Here is a 21,768-nt window from a genome sequence, read left to right on the forward strand (position 1 = left end):
TAGAATCAACTTTATCAGAAAGCTGAAGAATCAATGTGTCCATTGCATCGTGCACAGATATTGTCAATTACATATTCATATCTGTAAACCCAAAATATGTTTCTCTCAAACACAGTCTGGTACACCCTTTCAGTTGAAATAACAGTATGTATTAGTACTACATATAGTATTGTAAACCTAAGGTAATTTGGGTGGGTAGCTGCGTCAGCATGTGTAAGCTGCAAAGGAACAAGTAATAGGTTTATTTCATGCTGAAAAGAGCATGGTTATTATAAAATCTTCTGGGTTTCAAGATAACCCATTTTTGGAATTGTGATTTCTCTTTTCAGCATGGAATAAACCTATTACTTGTTCCTAAGGTAATTTGGTCCATCCTGAGTTTTCTTCTGTCTCTACTATTACTGTCTTCTATGGTGAGAAACATGCTTAATAATTCCATAATCTTGTATTGCTTTTTAATACAGTTTATAACCTTTTCAGGTGACCAAATCTGTCCCTGCATCATTCAGTCTTGCTGTGACTATAACTTTTTGTTACTCTAAATGATTCTTTTTTCATAACTTGGATAGTTTTTGTTCCCTAAATAATTCTACAGGGAATGAGATTTGTACACAAGGAAAAAAACAAAGCATTCACAATTATAATTAATCAAGTAGCCTTGCTAACAAAAATAATACTTTGAACCTTTTTTCTGTACTGCAAATGCCAGAAGTTTAAAAAATATTTTTATGCTGAGAAAGAATAAATAATGATATGGGTGTCTTCTCACTGGAATACTTTCATTCAGAGCATATCTAGCAGTCAGATTAAATAATTGGACTAATCTACTGTACTAGTCAGAGGTGACAGACCCAGTATGTGAATACAGCTGTTTGTTGACAGTACCTTCATGATTTACAGTTCAAACCAGTTATCATGTGCTGGGTCTGGAATTTGCTGTTGGCCAGCGGGTTAAAATTTGGTCAGACCAGGACTACCTAATGTCAGAAATCACAATTCCAAAAATGGGTTATCTTGAAGCCCAGAAGATTTTATAATAACCATCCAAGCTTACAGAAAACAATCTTGGAGTGCTTAAACATAATTTGTAGGGTTTGGAATGATGGTGTTGGAGAGGAGCATCTAGAATAATTGTAGCACCAAAGAAGGTTGCCTGCAGAGTATTACAAGTGCAAAGGGAGTGGAAGCTTTTGGAATGACAAACCAATGTGTGTGTTTGCGATGAACTGTAGTGCTTTGGCTGTCTACAAGGGGGCCTTAGAAGGCAATGATCTAATCTGAGTAAAAAATAATGCAGCCAGGAGGAGGAGGAGTTTGGGAAATACAAACCTTAGATCTCCAGTAATAATCTTCAGTGCACCTTGTGGACATGGGCACAATGATTATGCAGCCCCATGCCTGAGATAGGAAACATTCAAATTAATGTACTGGGAAAGGCTGTCCAATATTTTCCCCCATATAACTCAGGCGATTCCAGTAGCAAATGCAATTGTAAAGGCATTGTTTTGCCAAAAGAAGTTTATTTTTTCATTAGAACAAAAAATAAAAGGAACTTATATGAAGAAACTGACTTATTCTAGTCTTGCTAAGTGAAAAAGTTTCTTTTGCAAAGTGTTGAATACCCTTCCAAAGGTCTTACAACAGTGTCTGAAGATGGTCTATTATGATCATTGTACTTTACATCTTCATCAACCCAGGAAAAAGATTAAATGCTGCTTCAGATCAGGTTAGGAAGGCAGTATCAGATGGTATCAGTAACTTTTGTTTCTGTTTTGTGACATAATTTGTTTTAATGACTTGTTTACTTTTGCAGGATAGTATTTTAAAGTGCTCAAAACGAATCCATACAATGGGAGAACAAAAAAGAGCTCCCATTACAAAAGCCAAGAATTTCAATAAAGTAATTTCTTAATCTGCATAGTATAACCAGATCATACAGTATTTGTGCCAGCAATTGTTCCTTGGATTTCAGGTATCACGTTTCTGTCTAAAGCAACATGTGCTCTCTGCTGAACAGCTGTAAACACAGGCGATAACAGGTTTGCTCCTAATCTTGCCTCTAATCTGTTCTATATTATAAATTCAAAGCATAACTGTACAATGGGCTTTCCTCAGACAGGAGAAAATCTCACTGACAAAAACAAGTGTTTTCCAAAATCCCACCCTCTTTAAATCTGTAGACACGAGCGATGAAAATCAACGAGTGGGAGCTAGGATTAACAGCAAAAGAACAGAGCCTTTTGTTTAAATATACTGTATGGTCATTTTAAAACACCTACTAAGCCTGGCCCCACATGAAGGGAACCACTGTTTTCTCCTTGTGACTAAATGGTTTTGAATTAAAATGGGCTCTAGAGTAGACATTTTGGATATTCACAGCATATAGCTTTAATTTGAAAGAACTGCCTAATGATTTCTGACAAATCTTACTTTTGTCTGCAAAAAGTAAGAATGCATTGTAATTATTTTGTCAGAATTTGTTAGAATATTCTTTAGTTTTATAAGCGTGATACAGTTTAACAGATGTAAAATTATAATTTCATAGCTGGTCATATTAAAGTGTAAACTCTTGTTATACTGCCTATTTATTATGTGTCTGTGTCATATACATATAAATTGGGAATCTAAGTCCGTATAGTATCCTTTTTCTTGGCAATGACATCTAAAATAAATTTACAAGGTGTAAAAGGTGACTCTTTCTATAGCAAGTACCAATATAGTTTGTCGCTTCTTTCTGCACGTAATAAGATTTATCCAAGATAAACAAGGAGCAGAAAACATTCAGAGGATAATGCAACAATAAATAAATGCCTTGTAGACTTACATGATAGGACTTATTGTAGTTTGAGATTGTTTTCAAAACAATTGCTATTAAAAATTAAAAATGGCTGAATTGAATTTGTGACATGAAGACAGATCAAAACACATTTTCCAAATATTTGCAAAAAGTTTTGCTAAAGCAGTTGGAGATCGCTCCCCTCAGGCCAGATTGAATTGGTGGCTTTTTAAGAGACCCTTGACAAAATGAGCACATGGATGTCATTGAGATGCATTGGCTGTCAGCTGTTGCTTTGTGATGTGTCAGCTAAAGTGGTTCTGTGAGAATAAAAACCGTATCTGGACTGACCTGCAAATTAGCCTTCGAAGAGACTGGAGACAGCAGATGGCATTATACCAGAGGCTCCCAGAAACTGCACACAGCTGAATCAAATATACAAAACAATAAATGAGAAAACCTAAATAGTACATTAATATACGGGCATACAAGGAGTACTGGCTTAATTTTCTTAAAGTACAAATAGAAGACTTTTCAGTTCAGTTTTATATTCGGCGGCTTACTATATAAAAATCTGTATTGTAATATTGTAATATTATTATAAAAAGAATTCACTATTACAGACTCTGTAATATAATATAATACAATTAAATTTTAATTTAATATAATTTCTTCAGACCTAAAATTCAAAATCTAGAAGGTAGCGAAAACAGGTACACCTGACACTGAACAACAGATATGAATGAGGATGTGGAGAGGGTGAATTTAACCCAAGTCCTCAGGCATCGAACAATAAACAAACAATCCAACAGTGTAAACAAAAATCACCAAACTAGAAGGAAAGATGACCTAAACAAAGTCCAAAACCATCAAAAAATAAATAAAGAACCCTCACCCATTTTTAATACTTGCGGATATTAACTTTGGGAAAGAAAAACAGAAAATTAAAAGCTAAACCACTGACCAACCAGCACTGACCAATACATGGCTCTGTATCTGAGGATTTAGAAGACAGTCTGGGTGTGATAAACAGGCTTTTTGTGAGATAAACATTGTTAGTCTGTTATGACTCTCATATGAGGGACAGGCCACTCTCTTTGTTCATGAGTCTCCGACCCATGTCAATCTGTTCAGGATTAGGACACAAATCTAGATTAATCCCTTTTCCTGCTTTGGTTTCAGGAGAAAAAAAGACCATTGCTTAGTATTTTTGTAAGATGAACAAAGGGTGTTAATGAAGGAACTCACTTTATGTAATCAAATTCTATATAAAACAACACATTCAATTATTTTCATTCTGTAAAACAATGCATGACTATTGCTAGACAATTCTGATTAATATAAATAGAGGAGCTGTTATGATAAGCAAATAAATTAAGTAGATAAAGTAAACTATATGCTATTCCATAATTATACAAACTGAAATGTATGGAAATTTATGCTCCTTAAATGCTTTCTCTCTACTGTTTTATGTTCATAAACGGTTAAGTACATTCTGCACACAGTATGTTTAAAGAGAAACGCTCCAGTTCACAACCATGAGATGGGGACATGGACAAAATATATATTTTCAATATATGTAGCTTTCAATCACACTAGGATGTGTTATGTAAAACATCTTGAAAACATTTAAAAAATTAGGAAAATAGTAAAAGCAACAGATTTCAACAAATGTCAAAACAAAATAGTTTATTTTCTTACAAATAATTTCATTTGTTTTGGGAAATATAGAGATGCACAAAAGAAACGCATTACTCCTGTCTAATCTAATGGATCTCATTAGTTTTTTTTCCAAAATAGACTCCTTAAGAAATCACAGAAAATGGGAATAAAATTAACACAAAGTATTATCACTGTTTTTTTCTGTATAAAACATAACACAGTGCCAGAATTTGTTACTTTGATACTATGAAATTAGTATCAGCTATTCATGTCAACCTGAGTGTTCGACAGATGATGCACAGATCTGATGTTAACTTAGTTAACTTAATCTGCCACTCTTCCTGAGTGACTTAAATTGGTACTTCTAACTCATTTCAGATCCCAAACATTGCCGACTGAGCTACTGAGTTAAAATCAAGCGCTTTACTAAAGCAGTGAACTGAAAGGAACAAGGACTTTTTTTTCCTTGATTGCTCTGTCCAAACAGATAACTTTTGGGCTTCCTCCACGCTCTTTTGAAAACAGCCACACAGAAATAAACTGCGCCCGTGCTTTCTCTTTTTAAAAGTGATGATGAACACACCTCTTCAGAGTATGTCTTCAAGGACATCCTTTTATACAGGGGATGAAGGCAGGAAGTCATGAGCAGAGCTGCATCTGGGACAAGCCTCCCACAAAAGGCACAGCCCTCTGGAGCCTGCTCAATGTCATAGAGTTACTGTGGTACAAAATAAATAAGCCCCCCAAACAACAATATCAATACCCATGAGACCAGCAGCTCAAGCTTGTTGTTTCCTCGGTGGCCCTGCAAAATCCTAGCATTCTGTTCAATAGTGAGAGCACCTGAGCTCTCTCAGACCTGCCTCACACTCTTTCCAGGTTAGGTCAGGGGAGTGAGCCCACTCGTGCTCTCTCAGACCTTACACTCTTCCCAGGTTAAGATAAGATAACATCACTTTATTAGCCATATACAATTTCTTGCATTAGGAATTTGTCTTTTCGCATACCCCAGCTTGCTCTCCATGAGACACACAGATATGGAGAGAATCTGGGGGTCAGAGCGCATGGGTCAGCCATTTATACGGTGTCCCTGGAGCAGTTAGGGTTAAGGGCCTTGCTCAGGGGCCCAAGAGATTCCTCTGCCAGCCGCAGGATTTGAACCGGTAACCTTCCTGCCACAGGCGCAGATCCTTAGCCACAGAGCCACTGCTCCGCCCCCAGGTTAGGTCAGAGGAGTGAGCCCACTCGTGCTCTCTCAGACCTAACACTCTTCCCAGGTAAGACCCTGAAAGTGCCTTTCTGGTAACAGTTAGTTGTTTACCTACCCTTTTGAGAAATCTGAGTCATAAACAATTCACAAAAGACACTGTTGCTGGTGACCCTGCTCCTGTCAAGGGAAAAACAACAAGGCCTCGTGGTCCTCGTAAACAAATGACGTACTTTGTGTAAAAAGCAGGGGCCTAGGAGATTAACTGCTATGAAAGCTGGATCACAGATGTCTGCAGGCAAAATGAATAAGAGCACTGACTTGCAATGACATCACAGTAATACCTACAGCACATGCAATTCATTATCAGGGGTCCTTAGATACAGCTTTGTGGTTGGTCTATATCTTTATTTTTCTGTTTCTATAGGTTTAGTGAAGCTGTTGAGCTAAAATGAAGCCTACATTATTAGACTCTAACCAAAGAGGATTTAAAATATATCATTAAAAAAATATTAAAGACCGACATTGTGTAGGACTTCAGGGATTGGACTGTTAAGATTCCCATTGGTCACAACTGCCAAACAAAGTCCATTTCAGGTGGGATGCGGTTGTTATGGTGTTGCAAGTGTTTATGTCAAACAAATGAAGAACAGTAAAGAAAACAGGTTGATGAGAAAATTTTCAATACAAAAAAAAACTAATTTCCAAAGAGACCAGTATTTATCTGGAAAAGTCTAAAATTATTTTTCAAAGATATATTTCCTTAATGTCCATCACACCCTTTAAACAGTGAAATCGGTCTGTAAAGCATAGACATAAACAAAAAGAAGTGTTCAGTTAGCCTGGGGAATAAACCTTAACCAAAACAAACCAGTTCACCCTGAGCTCTCTTCACAGTCAGAAAAAATGTTTCTTGAAAAATTGAAGACAAAAGAAAAAAGAAATCCTTGGAGACCACACAAGACAGAAATTATAAAGTTTCTTCTGGCACCAAACATTTATGCCATTTAATGAGAGGAAATCTGAAAGCATATGTATTTTAGACATGTATCATTAGTGATATGTATTTTAGACATCATTAGGCACATCAAAACCAACTTTTGAAGATCAAAGCACAATAGCTGTACTGTATATATTATTTAGGCATAGCGTGGAGTTTTTTTGTGAAATGGCCACAAAGAAAACCAGGTATATACAGCAAAAATACATTTGCTACCTAAATTCACACTTTCTTGTAGAAATAAACATCACCTAATTTAGTGGGTTACATTCACAGAGCTGATCACACCAAGAAGATGAAAAATATTATGTGTAGCCCCACCATATTTTATCATACATTTATTCATTCATACCCCCCATTAAATATAAAGATCATACAACGAAAATGGTGTTGTGAAAATAAAATGTCACATTTTAAGCACTGTACTGAGCAACGAAATTCCAAAAATCACATTTACTCACACCTCTGGAGTTGTTTTGTAAAACCCAGCAAGGATTAAACTAACAAGACACCTCCTTTAACATTTTTTTTTTTAACATTCCACCAGGCAGAATTGCTCTAGTGCCTTCAGACCCTTTGAAACCTGCATTACTAAATTCCCGTTTGAAAGGATTGACATCTGGCGATTAAGATCACATTATTTTCAGTTCACGATTCTTTAGGAAATTCGGATGCATGTGAGAATGTCCAGTTTACAGCCAAGCTTGAGCTTCTTGGGAGCTCGATATTAGCTTAATCTTTTTTACACCAAACATGACATTGACTGTCATACTGAAATCAAATCCCCTGCAATGTTGAGATACTTCCTGGCAGCCTTGACACTATAAGAGTAGCCTTAACTGTCTTAATAATGGACACTATCGCTTTTTAGGAATTCTTTTCAAATCTGTGGAGATCAAAAAAACATGCTCTCTGACCTTAACCACGATGATGCATGCTATTCCTGAATGTTTTGTTGTTGTTGTTTTTTTTTACGCCAGGGAAACAGGAGGACATCCTTATAGTTCCATGGCATTTCAATAGACAAGTACTTCACTGCAGGTAGGTTTTTAATCATTTTTAAATTTAAATGATTAATTACGCAGGAAAAATGTAACCCTTGTGTATACTGGAATTCAATTCTGACAAATATGACTTTGGCTCTGTGCAATGATATTCTGATTACAATAGCATTTTTAAAATCTAGTTACAGGATGATTTTTTTCCCCATTTCATGGGAGAATAAATATCTGGAGAGCACTACAAGATTTTCAGAATTTAAATTAAAATAAGAAAATGGGTTTAAATGTTTCATTTTGATTTCATACAACCTGGAGCTTCTTTTTTCTAAAAAGTGGTAAAATACCATGGAATGTAAGTATTGAGTACTGTCTTTACCTCCTACATCAAATAACTGAGAAGTTAATTCCCTAAAATAGTTATTTCATGGAAAACATTTTATGAAGTCACAAATTCACAAAATATACATAATGGTTTTTATTCCGACAACATTTATTAAACAGAAACAAACTCATTTGGAAAGCCAGTAGTTATATGGGCAGCATTCAATCTGTTTAGAGAATAATGAAACTACTCTTATTAAGAACGTAAGAAAAAAATAAGAACTTGAAGCTCAACAGAACCCAGACAAAGATGCAAAAACAGTAAGTTATTAAACTCAGATTCACAAACACAAAGACAAGCTTTAAAACTTTACATGGTATAGTTAACTAACTTTTGCACCCAATTTCACCTTGGAAATCAGAAACAGGATTACAGATCTTTTTGAAATTTACTTTCAAGTTCTGATATCTTCTGCTCCAGTGTTAAAATAACAGATTTGACCTGTCAAATCAGAAGAAAAAATATTTTAGTTGCAAACCAAAACAAAGCTTACGAATAATACAAAGCAAACAGTTTAAGTATTGATTTATTGTTTAAAGTTCATTAGATATTTAAGATCCTAGATCTTTGGATTATTGTAAAATGTATACAGAACATATTATTTAAACATTGCTGGAATAACTAAACATTTAGCAGCATTCCTTTTTCTGATAAAGTGTTTAGACCATGAATGTATCTGATTAATTTAAGCTTCTAGTATCTTGTGTTCTTCAGTGGGATAAAAGGTCCCATTTAGACTTCAAGTGAATTATTACAGAGATTAAGCCACAGGAGAACCAAAAAAAACCCAATTACAGTACAACTGGAAAAAAAGCTAAATTGTTTTCATCCTTCTCTTCCTAATGATTTTTAACCTCCCTTTGAACATGTCATTTTCTCTTCTGGGCAAAAGTAGACAAGATTATCCTTTTGAACAATATTAGAGATTCGAATAGATATATTTACTCTGTTAGCAACATTTAAAAAGGGAGGTATCTCATTTTAGAGCCCAAGTTCAATTCCAGACCTTGGGAGCTATCTGCGTAGAGTTTGTATATTCTCCTTTTGTTTGAGTGGGTTTTCACCAGGTGCTCTGGTTTCCTCCCAGACTCCAGAAACATACTGGTAGGTTAATTGGCTTGTGGGAAAATTGGCCCTGGCGTGAATGTGTATCTGTGTCTGCCCTGAAATGGTTTAATGTCCCATCCAGGATGCACTCCATCTTGCGCCTACTGCTTGCCGGGATAGGCTCTGGCTGCCCTGAACTGGATGAAGTGGTTAGAAAATGGGTGGATAGATGATGGTATCTCCTCGTATTAGGTTTATGACGTGCCACAAGAAGTATACAGGTTTCCAGCACCTATGATGCTCTGGGCTGGTTTGAAGAAAAAAATAATTGTATTGAGAAATGAATCACATGCAATGTGATGTGTCAATACATGTGGATAAATCTATCAAAGCAGAGCCAAACAGATCCATCCATCTTCCAACTACTTTTTCTGATACAGGGTCACGGGGGAGCTGGAGCCTAACATTTCCATTGCCCAGAATTTAAATACCAAGGAAAGGAAAAAGTTATACAGCACTTTTCTGGACACTCCACTCAAAGTGCTTTACAGATAATGGGGACTCCCCTCCACCACCACCAATGTCCAGCATCCACATGGATGACGCAACAGCAGCCATAGTGCGCCAGAACGCTCACCACACATCAGCTATTAGTGGGGGGGAGAACAGAGTGATGAGGCCAGTTCATAAATGTGGAGTATTAGGAGGCCACGATTGGTAAAGGTCAATGGGAAATTTGGCCAGGATTCCAGGGAAACACCCCTACTCTTATCGATAAACACCCTGGGATTTTTAATGACCACAGAGAGTCAGGACCTCGGTTTTACATCTCATCCGAAAGACGGCGCTCGTTTTACAGTATAGTGTCCCCATCACTATACTGGGGCATTAGGACCCACATAGGCCACAGGGTGAGAATACAGCCCTGCTGGACCCACTAACACCTCTTCCAGCAGCAACCTTAGTTTTTCCCAGGAGGTCTCTCATCCAGGTACTGACCAGGCTCACACCTGCTTAACTTCAGTGGGTTACCAGTTGTGAGTTGCAGGGTGATATGGCTGCTGGCTAAATGCTGGTGACTGAAGTCACCAGTTTGATACAGCTCACGTAACGGATGCATACTTTCAAATAACACTGCCATGTTTGAGAGATGTTGCAGTTCACAGAAGACAAAAAGATTAAAATTTGTATTTAGCACCAAACCAAACAGTCCCACAGCTTGTGGTTCTCACTATACAAACATTTTTCATTCAGCCAAGGCCTTGCCTTCAGTGCCCTCTACTGGTTACGTCTGCAAACTACCTCTATGCTCTCGATGCCAGACAGAGGATTGGAGTAATTTTATTCAGGCTCAAATGTACCCAGACCAAAACCAAAATCAAACATACAAACTAGTCTGTATAAAAGCTAACAATATTCTCTTTAGTAACATAATACAGAGCTCTACACAAAGTTTACATTGTAATAGGCTTAAAAACTTTCAATGCATGCAACACGAAGACCAATTTCTGCTCTAAAAGGAACTTCACACTTCAAGTCGCTCCTAATAAGCTATTACTGTAGATGGAATGAAGGGCTTTGGCTAGTCTATATCTTTTGTCCACACTTCTGGAAATATTTACCTTCTCAATCTCATTTCTTAACGCCATCTTATATTCCAGAGTTACAGGCTCATCCTCTTCATCACGACACAACTTCTCCGTTCCGGAGTCCACCGTATAGCTGGAACAGAGAGTAAACGTAACATCCTTCTTAACTGATTTGAAGGGATTTTCCATACCAGTGGTTAAAAATAAATAGGACCCCCTCCCTCACCCTTTATAAGAACTTCCAGAGGCAATCAAATATCTCATGAATCCAAGAGACAACCTTAGCAGTAAGCAGGAGATCACAGGAAGAGATTCAGACCAGAGCCAGTGACACTTATGACAAGTTAAACCCCAGCTCTCGAAACAGCCATTACGGGTGGATCAATCAGACAGGGTTACATTTCACTGTAGCAGAAACTTTGTCATGGGAAGCAACAAAAAGGAAAACAGAATGTTAAAATTTTTTTAAAGAAAAACTCTGTATACACTAAACTGGTGGTAGGTTTTTGTTTGAATGTACACACAAGAAACCACATACGGATTATCATGCTCTCTTTCTGTTCATACTTGAGCATTTAATTAAACAATTAACCTCATTATTTTGCTCAGTTAGATACACAGGATTATTCTTTAGGTCTACTGCAGCTGACTGCTCAAAACATTCACTTCATTAAAGTCACAGTTATGTAGAAAGCACAGTGGAGCCTGTTTAGAACATTAGTTATACTATTAATAACTATATAATGGAGATCTCAGGTAAAGCAAGAAACAAAAGACACTGAGACCCTCCAGGAAATTAGTGTAAGCCCTGCAGTAAAGCATAAAATGTTCCACAGGTAAATAAATGAACACATCTGCCTCTCCTCCAGCTTTCTCAAAACTTTCCAAGAGACAGTGATTTTGTGGGCATATCTTTCTCCAATGATTCTGTCAATCTCAGCTCTGCCTCCACCCCTACCACACAAACAAGGAAACTTCTGGTGTGGCTACTGCCAAACACAACACAAACGCTGCATGCTGGCAGGTTAAAATACACCTGTTTGATAAATGTTGTCTGAATAAAACCATAATGTATATTTTGCATCCTCTGGTGGACATAAGTGATATTGCACTTGGTGCACTGGAACACCGACCACATCTGCATCAAAATTCATTGTTCCGTTAAACATTTGTTTGAACTAGATTTTTTTATAATCATGAAATTTCAGGAGCACCATGTGGTGTTATGTGGTTTAGGCTCTGGAATCGAGAGTGTTGTTTGTTCAAATCCCAAGATAGACACTTCCAATGGACCTAATCAAGATATTAGACTTGAATTGCTGCAGTCAATGCCCAGATGCATAAATGGGGATACTTTCACACTGTCACTGCAGATAAGATTTTCATACTAATTTACTTAATTAAAAAAAAACATCTGGAACCTGATATCTTCCCTCCAATGTTTAGACTTAAATTTCTAAACCCTATCAAGCCAAACTAATTGAACAGTAATTAATACAAAAATATGCCTTATGATATGTCCATACCTTTCAATATTTTCACATTTCAGGCAGTACAGAAATCTCTTGTAGTCAAAACATTTAGGCGTAGAGACGAATATCTTGCCAAGATGACAACAGCAGCTGCGACAGGTCAGCTTCGCGATCAGGCTGAAAGTAAAAAATAAATGAGACAGACTGGAAGGGAAAGATCCACAACAGAGCACCTACAGGAAGTCTTCAAAACCAGCACGGGTCCAGGTGTGCTCTATGGAGGTGTGAAGGTAAGGTACTGAATAAAACAGTGATGGGACATTTGTGTGGTACCCATCATAATAATCCCAGTAATGCCTGGATATAGATGGTGCCCTATACGTCATTTCAAAAGTTCAAGCTTTAAACAACAGAAGCCAAGTTAACTTGAACTTGAACTGTGAACACTATATATGGCTCTTTTGGTAATATTTCTGTGGTTCTGTGTTAAAACCACAATACATTAGTTAAATCGTTGTTCCTCAACTAGGCAAGCTTGTAAAGCAAAAATTAGTGGTGTTGTTAAAAAGCCTGTTAAATCAAGCCAGACAATACAATACACCAGGCCAGAGTGGTGGCACTGTGGCTAAGGATCTACGCCTGTGGCTGGAAGGTTGCCGGCTCATATCCCACGGATGGCAGAGGAATCCCACTCCATTGGGCCCCTGAGCAAGGCCCTTAACCCCAGCTGCTTCAGGGGCGTCGTATAAATGGCTGACCCTGCGCTCTGACCCCAAGCTTCTCTCTCTCTGTCTGTATGTCTTTGTGACTCATGGAGAGCAAGCTGGGGTACGTGAAAAGACAAATTCCTAATGCAAGAAGTTGTATATGGCAAATAAAGTGATCTTATCTTACAATCATTTTATTTAAGTCTTGTATTATCTCCAAGACATTTAAAGCAGAACTACAGTTGAGAAGTACTATAATTGATGGGAGAGCAGATCACTTGATGACACCTATGACTATGAATGTCATCTATTGCTATGAATCCAGTGTAAATCCAGTGTAAAATTGCCTGTACTTAATGCAGTAATTCTTGCCAATGTTGAATCAGAAGAAATTCTACTCTTCTTTGAATGTTTTGCTAGATTAACTCATGTTTTTGTGTTTGTGGTGAGAAAGTGTAGTTGTTATCTGCTACACACCCATTTCTCCATGTGTGCATGAGCTATTAATTTAACCTCAGAATTACACTGCACAACACCGACAAATAGTTTGTCCACCATGCAGGACTCTGTAATGTAATGCATCTCAGACTTTGACGTGATCTGGCACAGTAAATTGGCTTTTGCAGCTGCGTGTAGCCAATGCAAAGCAAGTTTGTATGGCAAGAACAGTGGTATAATGCTCATACCGTGCTGGTCAGGCCTGGACAGATCATTATTACACTGGAATGGGGATATTTCATGTCCCGGGAAGTACGAATGTCGCAGGACAGCCATCTCAAAGTCTGAATTTTTAGAAAATCACCCACCCATTTCTGGAGAAGTCCTGCCGCCTTGTAAGATTCTTTCAGTCGCTGTAATTCTTTGCATTGCACAGTATACAACAAACCAGGTATTAAAGTTTTAGTTTTGAAAGGAGTGGCGGGTACACTAAGGGGGTGTCACCAACCCAATTACACAGAAAAAAAAATCAAACTCCTACCATCCTCTTTCGTCTGGGGTCCCGGAAACATAGTGCTCCTCACTCACACAGACATTTTCAGTAGCGCCTGCCACAATGCAGAAGTAAACACAGTTTATAAAGCAGAAGAGGTACAGACCGAATGCATAAAGCAAACGCATGCCTTACATTGCTTTACTGACACATAACATAAGGGTTTCCTTACGTTTTAGTAGTATGTGATCATCTCCTAAGTTTCCAACCCAACCGAGAGAGTCTCCGAGAGGCGTATTGCACTTCAAACACAGGAACACAACCGGGGGCAGATTTTTCTCCGCCTCGTCCAACATGCGCTCCTCCGGCGCCGTATACTCTAAGTCACTAATTGACTGGAAAAGGCTACTTAAGTCACTGTTTCCCGCCATTACTTTCGAACTTCTACTACGACGAAAGACGAAAAACGAAAAACCCAGCGCAAGGAAACGGAAATACGTCCAGGGAGGCTGGATAAAACAGCAACACGCTTCTTCAACACTTGACCGTATATAATGATGTGCGTAGACTTAAGAATAATGAATATGCATGACGTGACGTTCCGACCCACCCCTTTCTTTGAGTCGCTCGCTTTTTTAACGTTAAAAACAAAAACAAATACAATACAAACAAGAGTAGATATAACATATCGTAGCGAGACTGGGTCGGAGCGGATGCAGACAGGAGCTCAGGCGCTTTTTACTATTTTATATTATATTTATATTACGTATTTTTAGAATGGAAACTGCTCTTTATTGCCAGCATTGCATCAAAAGATAGCGGAAGACAAGATACTGCCTAATCACGTTATGACACACTAGGGTCACTTGGGGTACCGTTACAATGTTTAGGGTTGTTAAGTGGGTACAGGTATAAAAGGGTGTAAACCAGGGATAACTATTTGCATGACAACCGAACCAGATGGTCAACCCGCGCTGGCCAGTAGCCCTCAATCCACCCTTCGGCTCCTCCTCCCATCCTGCCCTTCGCCGCGCACCTCAGCCGGGCACTCTTCGGCCTCAGCGCCAGGCGAGGGCGCCACAATGTCAATAACATCGTGATACATACTATAATACGATTACACTTTATGAAAAACGATTAAACTAAATAAATGTTGTATGGTTTCAGGGCTACTTGCACAAAATACACAGTTATCATCTACATTAATTTTAAATCTCTGCACAACAAGGGTCTTTACGGGGTAAATTTGATTAACTATTTTATATAATAGTTCAAGTACAGTAGGTAGCCGCGTCAGCGTGCAAAGGAACAGGTGCAGGTGTATGCCACGGTGAAAACGCTTCGGCTGTGGAGCTTTCTTCGGGTGTGTTTTTCTTCTCTTTTCAGCGTGGCATACACCTTTACTTGTTCCTATTTTATGTGTGTGTGGAACACTGCTACACATTTTTTATGAATCAGTCGTGGCGGCGGCCATCTTCTACGCTGTTGTGTGCGGGGGCAGCAGCATTATGATAAAAGACGCAAATAGGCTCAATAAACTTATCAAGAAGGCTGGCTCTGTTTTGGGGAAGAGCCTTGACCCCCTGGAGGTGGTGGCTGAGAGAAGAATGCTGACCAAGCTCACAGCCATCATGAACAACGCCTCTCATCCGCTTCATGGGACTGTTATTGGGCAGCGGAGCACTTCTAGCAGCAGACTGCTCCAGCTACGGTGTTCAAGGGAACGTTTCCGCAGGTCTTTCTTCCCGGCGGCTGTCAGGGTGTATAACGCTGCCCTAGGCTCGGACTGTTAGCCCTTCATTTGCTCATCTATGGACAGCATGTTTGCTCCATTCTACTTTTTGGACAATCAGTCTGTATAAATTTATGCATATTCTGCACATAATTTTATTGTTTCGACAGTGACTATGGCTATCACATTTTGCACACACCTATTATTATTTAGGTATTTTATATTTATTTTGTCTTTTGTTTTTATAACTATTCTGATGTCTGTTTTTGCTTGTCTTGGGCTGGACTGCTGTAACACATCAATTTCCCTATGGGATTAATAAAGTCTTATCTATCTATATGATACCTCCTTAACCTTATTAGTTATGCAATATTTACTTGACGTCATCCATTTTTGTTTTCCAAATGTCACTTGCCTTATCCAAATGTACTGAGTAGAGCCATGCACACTTTCCAACTGTTGCATTAACCTTGTAGTTGTACAACTTGTAGACAATGCTGGAAAACAGAAAAAAACTATATGGACAGTTGTATGGGTATTATATTGGAACGGCATTCGGAAATTAGATGAATGTAATTTATTACTTACTGAAATATTTCTGCAATACAATATGCAATGCACGTGGGGGGGGGGGGGGGGTAGACGGGCTTGCATGTGGAGATGAGTGTCGCTTCAGATGATTTTCGGATGATGTACCAGTGTATTATTTTGTAAATTGTCATAAACAGAACGACAACATGCAAAAAAATAAATCATTCAACTTGGGAGGCAAAAATGCACAATTCTAAAACTAAAGTATAAAATAACGAGTGTGAGCAAACTTCAAAGTTTGTTATTTTTATGTGATCTTTTTCTGTTACTAAATTATTGCAAGCATTGTGCAGAGAAAACATTTTAATCCAGCCCTGCTCTTGAAGAATTTGACCCAATCAGACTTCAGAACACCCCCACCAACTCTAGGCTGGGCCTCTCATTCTTCTATTCGTCTTTTCCTTTAAAACCCCTCATCAGAAAGGAGTACATCCTGAATTGGTCTGACACAGAAGTAGGGTTTGCTACTGCAGGGGATTTTGAAAATCTTGCAAACGCTTCTCGAAATGACAAACCAAACCAACACCTCATATTACGTTTGGGAATATTACTATGACTACTTGGATCCAGTCATTGTGGATGAAAAGCAGTTGAAGTTCAACAAATGTGAGTACAGCTTTACAAAAAAAAAAAGACACTCTAAAGAAACTGGAACGATGAGAATCTTAAGTCGGATGTCAACTACTTTCTTTCAGACTCCATTGTCATTGTGTTCTGGATAGGACTGGCTGCGTTCGTGGTGTTTCTCGGTCTGATTCTGATGCACATGGCCCGTTCTGGCACTGTGTCTTTACAGTAAGTGTTGTCAAAGCATGCGCTGTCCATCACTGGATGTTATTTTTTATTGGGACTTAAAAGATGTTTTGTAAGGGTAAAAGGAGTAAAATACTATTTTGATATGCTATGGCTATATAGTGGTGTAGACAATAGTCAACATACCTGTAATCATGATATGAGGATTAAAAAGACTTTTAAGATCTGCCCTAGTTTTCAAACACACTCAAGTACAGTTTAATTGCTGCACAACAAATTAAAAGGCAGGAGTATGTAGCTTACAATGTAATGCTATGATTGCTTTTAGCTAAAACTAGAATTTGCAAACTTCGTGTTCTTTTAAATATTATCTGCATAAGAATCAATATTATTACAGCGCAGAATGTTTAGGCAGTCATCGTTGTATACAGCAAAGTGGTTTTGCGATTTCATTTTCAAAATAAACTAGAGCTAATTTTTAACATGAAATACAGTTTAAACAGGGTTTAAACAATCTGAGGAAAGGACATTTCATGTCACGTGTTACTGTTAATTTCAGATGTGTCTGTAAGGGTTCAAGACCAGGACAAGGTCATCACAGAATGTAGCAATCATTCAGTTCCCAGAAGACTGGGGTTGGGCCTGCACAGGGAAAAATACATTTGTACCAGGGCTGTCCAAAGCAGGCTCTGGAGGGCCAGTGTCTGTGCAGAGTTTCATTATAACTCAACTCTTAACCTATTATTGACTTAATAGAACCAATTTAACAGCTTCTAACAGTTCTTCGAGTGCTGGAGATTTTGAAGAGACTGACAGATATACTGGCTCCCCCCAGAACCAGGACTGCACACCCAGCCACTATAAAATGAAACAAGGAGTTCCTATTGTCAGAGCAACAACCACAGGGGTTTTGAAACTCTACCCTAAATTTTATACATCCTGCATCACAGTTTCTTTCAAGACACTCCCGGACAAAAACATAAGAGAGTTAACAATCAACTGTATCCACATTTTGAATAACGTTCAGTGGTTACTATTCAGCAGAGTGGAGTAAACAGTGGTGAAACTAAAATGTGCTAAAAAATGCCAGCAGAAATTGCGCATGTTAGATTGAGATTTTCTCCAGAGGTTAATATGAAAAAGAAATGCTCTCCGGTGCTCCTGCTGATAAGAGGCTTTTTTTCTTTCGCACAGGCATCCCAATTCAAAGACGTCTCCGTTGACATCCTGTTTATCCTGAAGTTGGGAAGAGTTGGCTGCTCAGGACATTTCATCTGTAAATAAGAGCCAAGTTCACGAAGCAGACAATAGGGACCAGAACTCTGCTACACAAGCAAAGATGACCCAGGCTTTGTGATCAGAGCAACATAATGTAATGTATTAGCAAACAGACAAGGGAAATTAAAATATGGAGCTATAAAGTTATTTGGTAGCTATGTATAACTCTGTATTCTGTAGGCAGCAATACAAAGTCCTAGGCTACATGCTTTGATAATATAGGTGCTGGCTACAAGGCCGGGAATCAATTCCAAAAACCAGACCTAGAGTGCAGAAAGAGCAAGGAGTGCTGGAGCAGATCTGCAGCCAGGCTGATCCCAGTTCTCTGGACTCTGGATTGGGGATTCTAGAACTTCTACAAGCCTCCCAGCTTTCCCTTTGAACTCTGTGATGTAATTAGTATAAACCGACACCCTCCAAATGGCAATCACAGGTATGTCCTACTTTTCATGGGGTGGGTAGCACAGTGACATGGGGGTAGAACTGCTGCCTTGCAGCACTGAGACCCTAGTTCAATTACGGAACATAGGGTGCTGTCTGTGTGGAGTTTGTATGTTCCCCCTCTGGTCATGTGGGTTTATTCCAGGAGCTCCAGTTTCCTCCCACAACCCATGGAAATACTGGTGGATCAATTGGCTTATTGGAAAATCGGCCGGGGTGTGAATGCATGCATGTTTGTGCTTGTGTGCATGTGCTTTGTGGTGGGTTGGTGTCCCATCCAGTGTGCATTCTGCCTTGCACCTGTTGTCTGCTGGAATAGGTCCCTATGATTTGCTGATCTGGAGGAGAAAATAAATCTGAAATGGCACACGATTCCCTGGAACAACTCAAAAAGAGACATCATACTGTATAGACTAATATTTTTAAAATTTCTTGCCACAATGGACTGTCCTATAAAAAAACCTACAATCTGAATGTTTTTTGTAGATTAACACAAATGAATTATTTAAACTTTTCACTTATGAATTAAACCATTAGGAGTTCAGAAAGAGTGAAATCCAGAATTAACTTCATTTTAATTCTTACCATTGAATATACTACAACTGGTTTGGAGGGAAACACAGAACACTAAATGTTTACTTGTGTTTTTAACTTAAAAACAACTTTAAAGACAAAAATGGTTCAGTTTCAGTCTTTCCCATGCTGCTGTTTATATATATTTGTTGATACATTCAAGTTAATGTTTATTTTGTTGAAAAGGTATCTGAAAAATCTGTAACTATTTAAATTGCGTAACTATACACAAATCAGATTTCACCTTTCCCACTCTTTCCACTGAAAACCTTGACGGTTTTAAATTTAAAGCAAAACGATATCTTTGTTATTGTCAGCTTCCTTTTCAGAGGTCTAGTGCTGGAGCAGGGACTGTAGGGGCCAGTCTGGTATTCAAACAAACACTCAGAAGCAGAGCCAGCAAACCCAGAAATCTGGGATTACTGCCTCTGGTTATCAGATTTCAACTGATAGTTAAATATCCGAATAAACCATGCTGTTTGAAAGCCCAGTTTAGCTCAGTGTATACAATGTGAAAATCACTTGCATAAGTAATACAAAATGGAGGAGTACAGACATTTAGGACTAAGCAGACCCTAACAAGACTATTAATTCAGAATTACTTTGGATAATTTCCTAAATCAGCTTAAATAAAAACCTAAATGATTGGTCACAATTTTTGATATGCTGCTGTTTCATGAAACTGTATTCAAGCTCACATCTTTATAGAAAATATTATGCACTAAAGGAGCAAAACTCTCCAAGTGCCTTACATCCAGACTGTTTATTAGTGCTGTTAACTGCTTAATTCCAAAGTGAAAAAATGAAACAAATGTACTGCATTCAAGGTTGTATTAAAACAAAAAGGCTGTTAAGGCAGTGTGGTCCTCTTGTTTACTGCCAGGTTTTATTGGTCACTGAATTTCACTCACTCTTGCTTACAGCTGGGTCTCATGCTGATCAGTGAATAAATAACTCTATAAGTACTGTTTTTATATTTCTTCATATAAAATAAAACTATGAGTAAAGGACTGTAACTGGTCTTAAAGAATTTCATTGACAGCTTCTTTTCTCAAGGAAGAGATCAAGCTCAAAATGTTGATGCGGTACCGGGTGGTACTCTAAAACAGTGAAACCCTTTTAAACAACATCTTGTCTTAAAAATACATATTCACATACATTGCTATATTTTGCAATTTATAAAAACAAAACCTCAAAGGTAAATGGAGAAAAAAAGAAAAAAAAGGTTTTGGAACGTGTTCCTTGAGATTGAATAAATCGGTCCTGGTCATTCTGGAAGGATACAGTCCTATGCTATTTCAGCCAAAACAAAGTCCTTTTGCTGGCTCCCAGTCTGTATGGGCCTACAGGATCACACAGAGGATTCAAGAGCCACAGAAAGCTCTTTACAAATGGAGAACACCGCGGTCCGGCTCGTGCCGTGCTCCTTCTTTTTCAGAGTCCTTGCTCTGCCTGTCTCTTTGGTCTGTGTCACCAGCTTGACGTGAGTCAGGAACAGCGTTGGTTCTTGCGCCCCTGTCCACAACTCGAGGATGTACTGCGACATGAGCAACAGCCCAGCTTCTGGGGAAAAAAAACAAACAGAAGCTGTACTCTCATCTGAATTCCTGAATAACACGTAAATTCAAAATATAAGATGACAGAAAGAAAAAAGAAACTTTTCAAAAACAAGAGTCTGTAATCCAAACAAAAGTATTATTTTCCAACAAAATAGAATTTGAATTTCAATTGTCAATTTTTCCCATCCTGATTGTTCATAAGGCCATGAAAATAAGTTGGTATGTAATGTATTCTATATATATACTGTTTGGTATAGATTTGAACACTACCACTACTATTGCTACAGATGACGGCATTTGCCAAACATATACTTCCAGTATTGTTTTAGTTGTTTTCTTAACTGACCTTTCAAACTGGACAATTCAGTGCTGATGTACAGTACCCATTATCTCCTTTTACAAAAAAAGGTTTTAAATTTCCTGACAATAAATATCTTGGTGTGTTCCACCACAAGCTGCTTTCAAGCAAAACCTTGAAATCTTAATACTAATAGGTACCTTTCTCTCTAATGGGATTTAGTAAGTTATAATTGCAAGTGACAAAGCCAAGATCTGAACCAGAAGACTTCTGGATATAAGCATAGGCAACGACTCCTCAGGTACTGTGCCGTCTCAAGCATCCTCAATATTTTTGATAAATTAGTAGTGGGTTCATTTTTAGTTTCTACCTGCTGCAGAGAATGCAGTAGGATTGCACATTCACAATGCTGATTAACTATTCTGTCATGTCCCAGATTCCGCAGTCAATTATTCTGACTGTATAATTTAACTGATATATTGTTTAAGAGTTTATCAGTGAATCTTAAGTAACTTACATCTGACCAGATAAAGTGTATGCACAAGCTGGCTGCTGCTAACTAACTTGACAGGACCTATATATTTCAGAAACAGAAAAAACACTTCTTAATGAAAGAGCAAAAACAGGAGCTCTCCATTATTATATAAGAATAAAAGGAAATAAATGAATCATGAACATTTCAACACCTCAAATCTAATTTCTAAATGTTTTTCTAGACATCTTTCTATGTTAGAGAGTAATGCTGTTTCCAAGTGTCACTTCTTTTAAT

General features: G+C 38.1%; 2 protein-coding genes across 2 annotated transcripts in view; both read right to left on the reverse strand.

Moving 5' to 3' along the window:
- Positions 1 to 8,117: 8,117 nt before the first annotated feature.
- mis18a (MIS18 kinetochore protein A) lies at positions 8,118 to 14,271 on the reverse strand. The gene is made up of 5 exons (XM_088922110.1): positions 14,007 to 14,271; positions 13,823 to 13,889; positions 12,191 to 12,313; positions 10,698 to 10,797; positions 8,118 to 8,469 (listed from the first exon to the last, which is right to left on the reverse strand). Exons 1-5 carry the CDS (start codon positions 14,203 to 14,205, stop codon positions 8,398 to 8,400), a joined length of 561 nt encoding a protein of 186 aa, XP_088778236.1. The 5' UTR covers positions 14,206 to 14,271; the 3' UTR covers positions 8,118 to 8,397.
- Positions 14,272 to 19,890: 5,619 nt separating this feature from the next.
- Positions 19,891 to 21,768, reverse strand: part of urb1 (URB1 ribosome biogenesis homolog) — a 47,257-nt gene continuing 45,379 nt past the window's right edge. Inside the window, exon 39 of the mRNA XM_088922361.1 lies at positions 19,891 to 20,705. Coding sequence (XP_088778487.1) covers positions 20,494 to 20,705 — 212 coding nt within the window. The 3' untranslated portion in view covers positions 19,891 to 20,493. The remainder of the gene's footprint in view (positions 20,706 to 21,768) is intronic.

This window comes from Atractosteus spatula, chromosome 7 (genome assembly GCF_055471065.1).
Source record: "Atractosteus spatula isolate fAtrSpa1 chromosome 7, fAtrSpa1.hap1, whole genome shotgun sequence".
In the NCBI taxonomy this organism is placed as follows: domain Eukaryota; kingdom Metazoa; phylum Chordata; class Actinopteri; order Semionotiformes; family Lepisosteidae; genus Atractosteus; species Atractosteus spatula.

Excerpts from the sequence above, each read along its gene's own strand:
- mis18a (XM_088922110.1), bottom strand. The coding sequence starts at position 14,205 with ATGGCGGGAAACAGTGACTTAAGTAGCCTTTTCCAGTCAATTAGTGAC. Across the intron at positions 13,890-14,006 it reads TGATCACATACTACTAAAAC|GCGCTACTGAAAATGTCTGT; the intron begins GTAAGGAAACCC and ends GCATTGTGGCAG. Across the intron at positions 12,314-13,822 it reads ACCCCAGACGAAAGAGGATG|CCTGATCGCGAAGCTGACCT; the intron begins GTAGGAGTTTGA and ends TTTTACTTTCAG.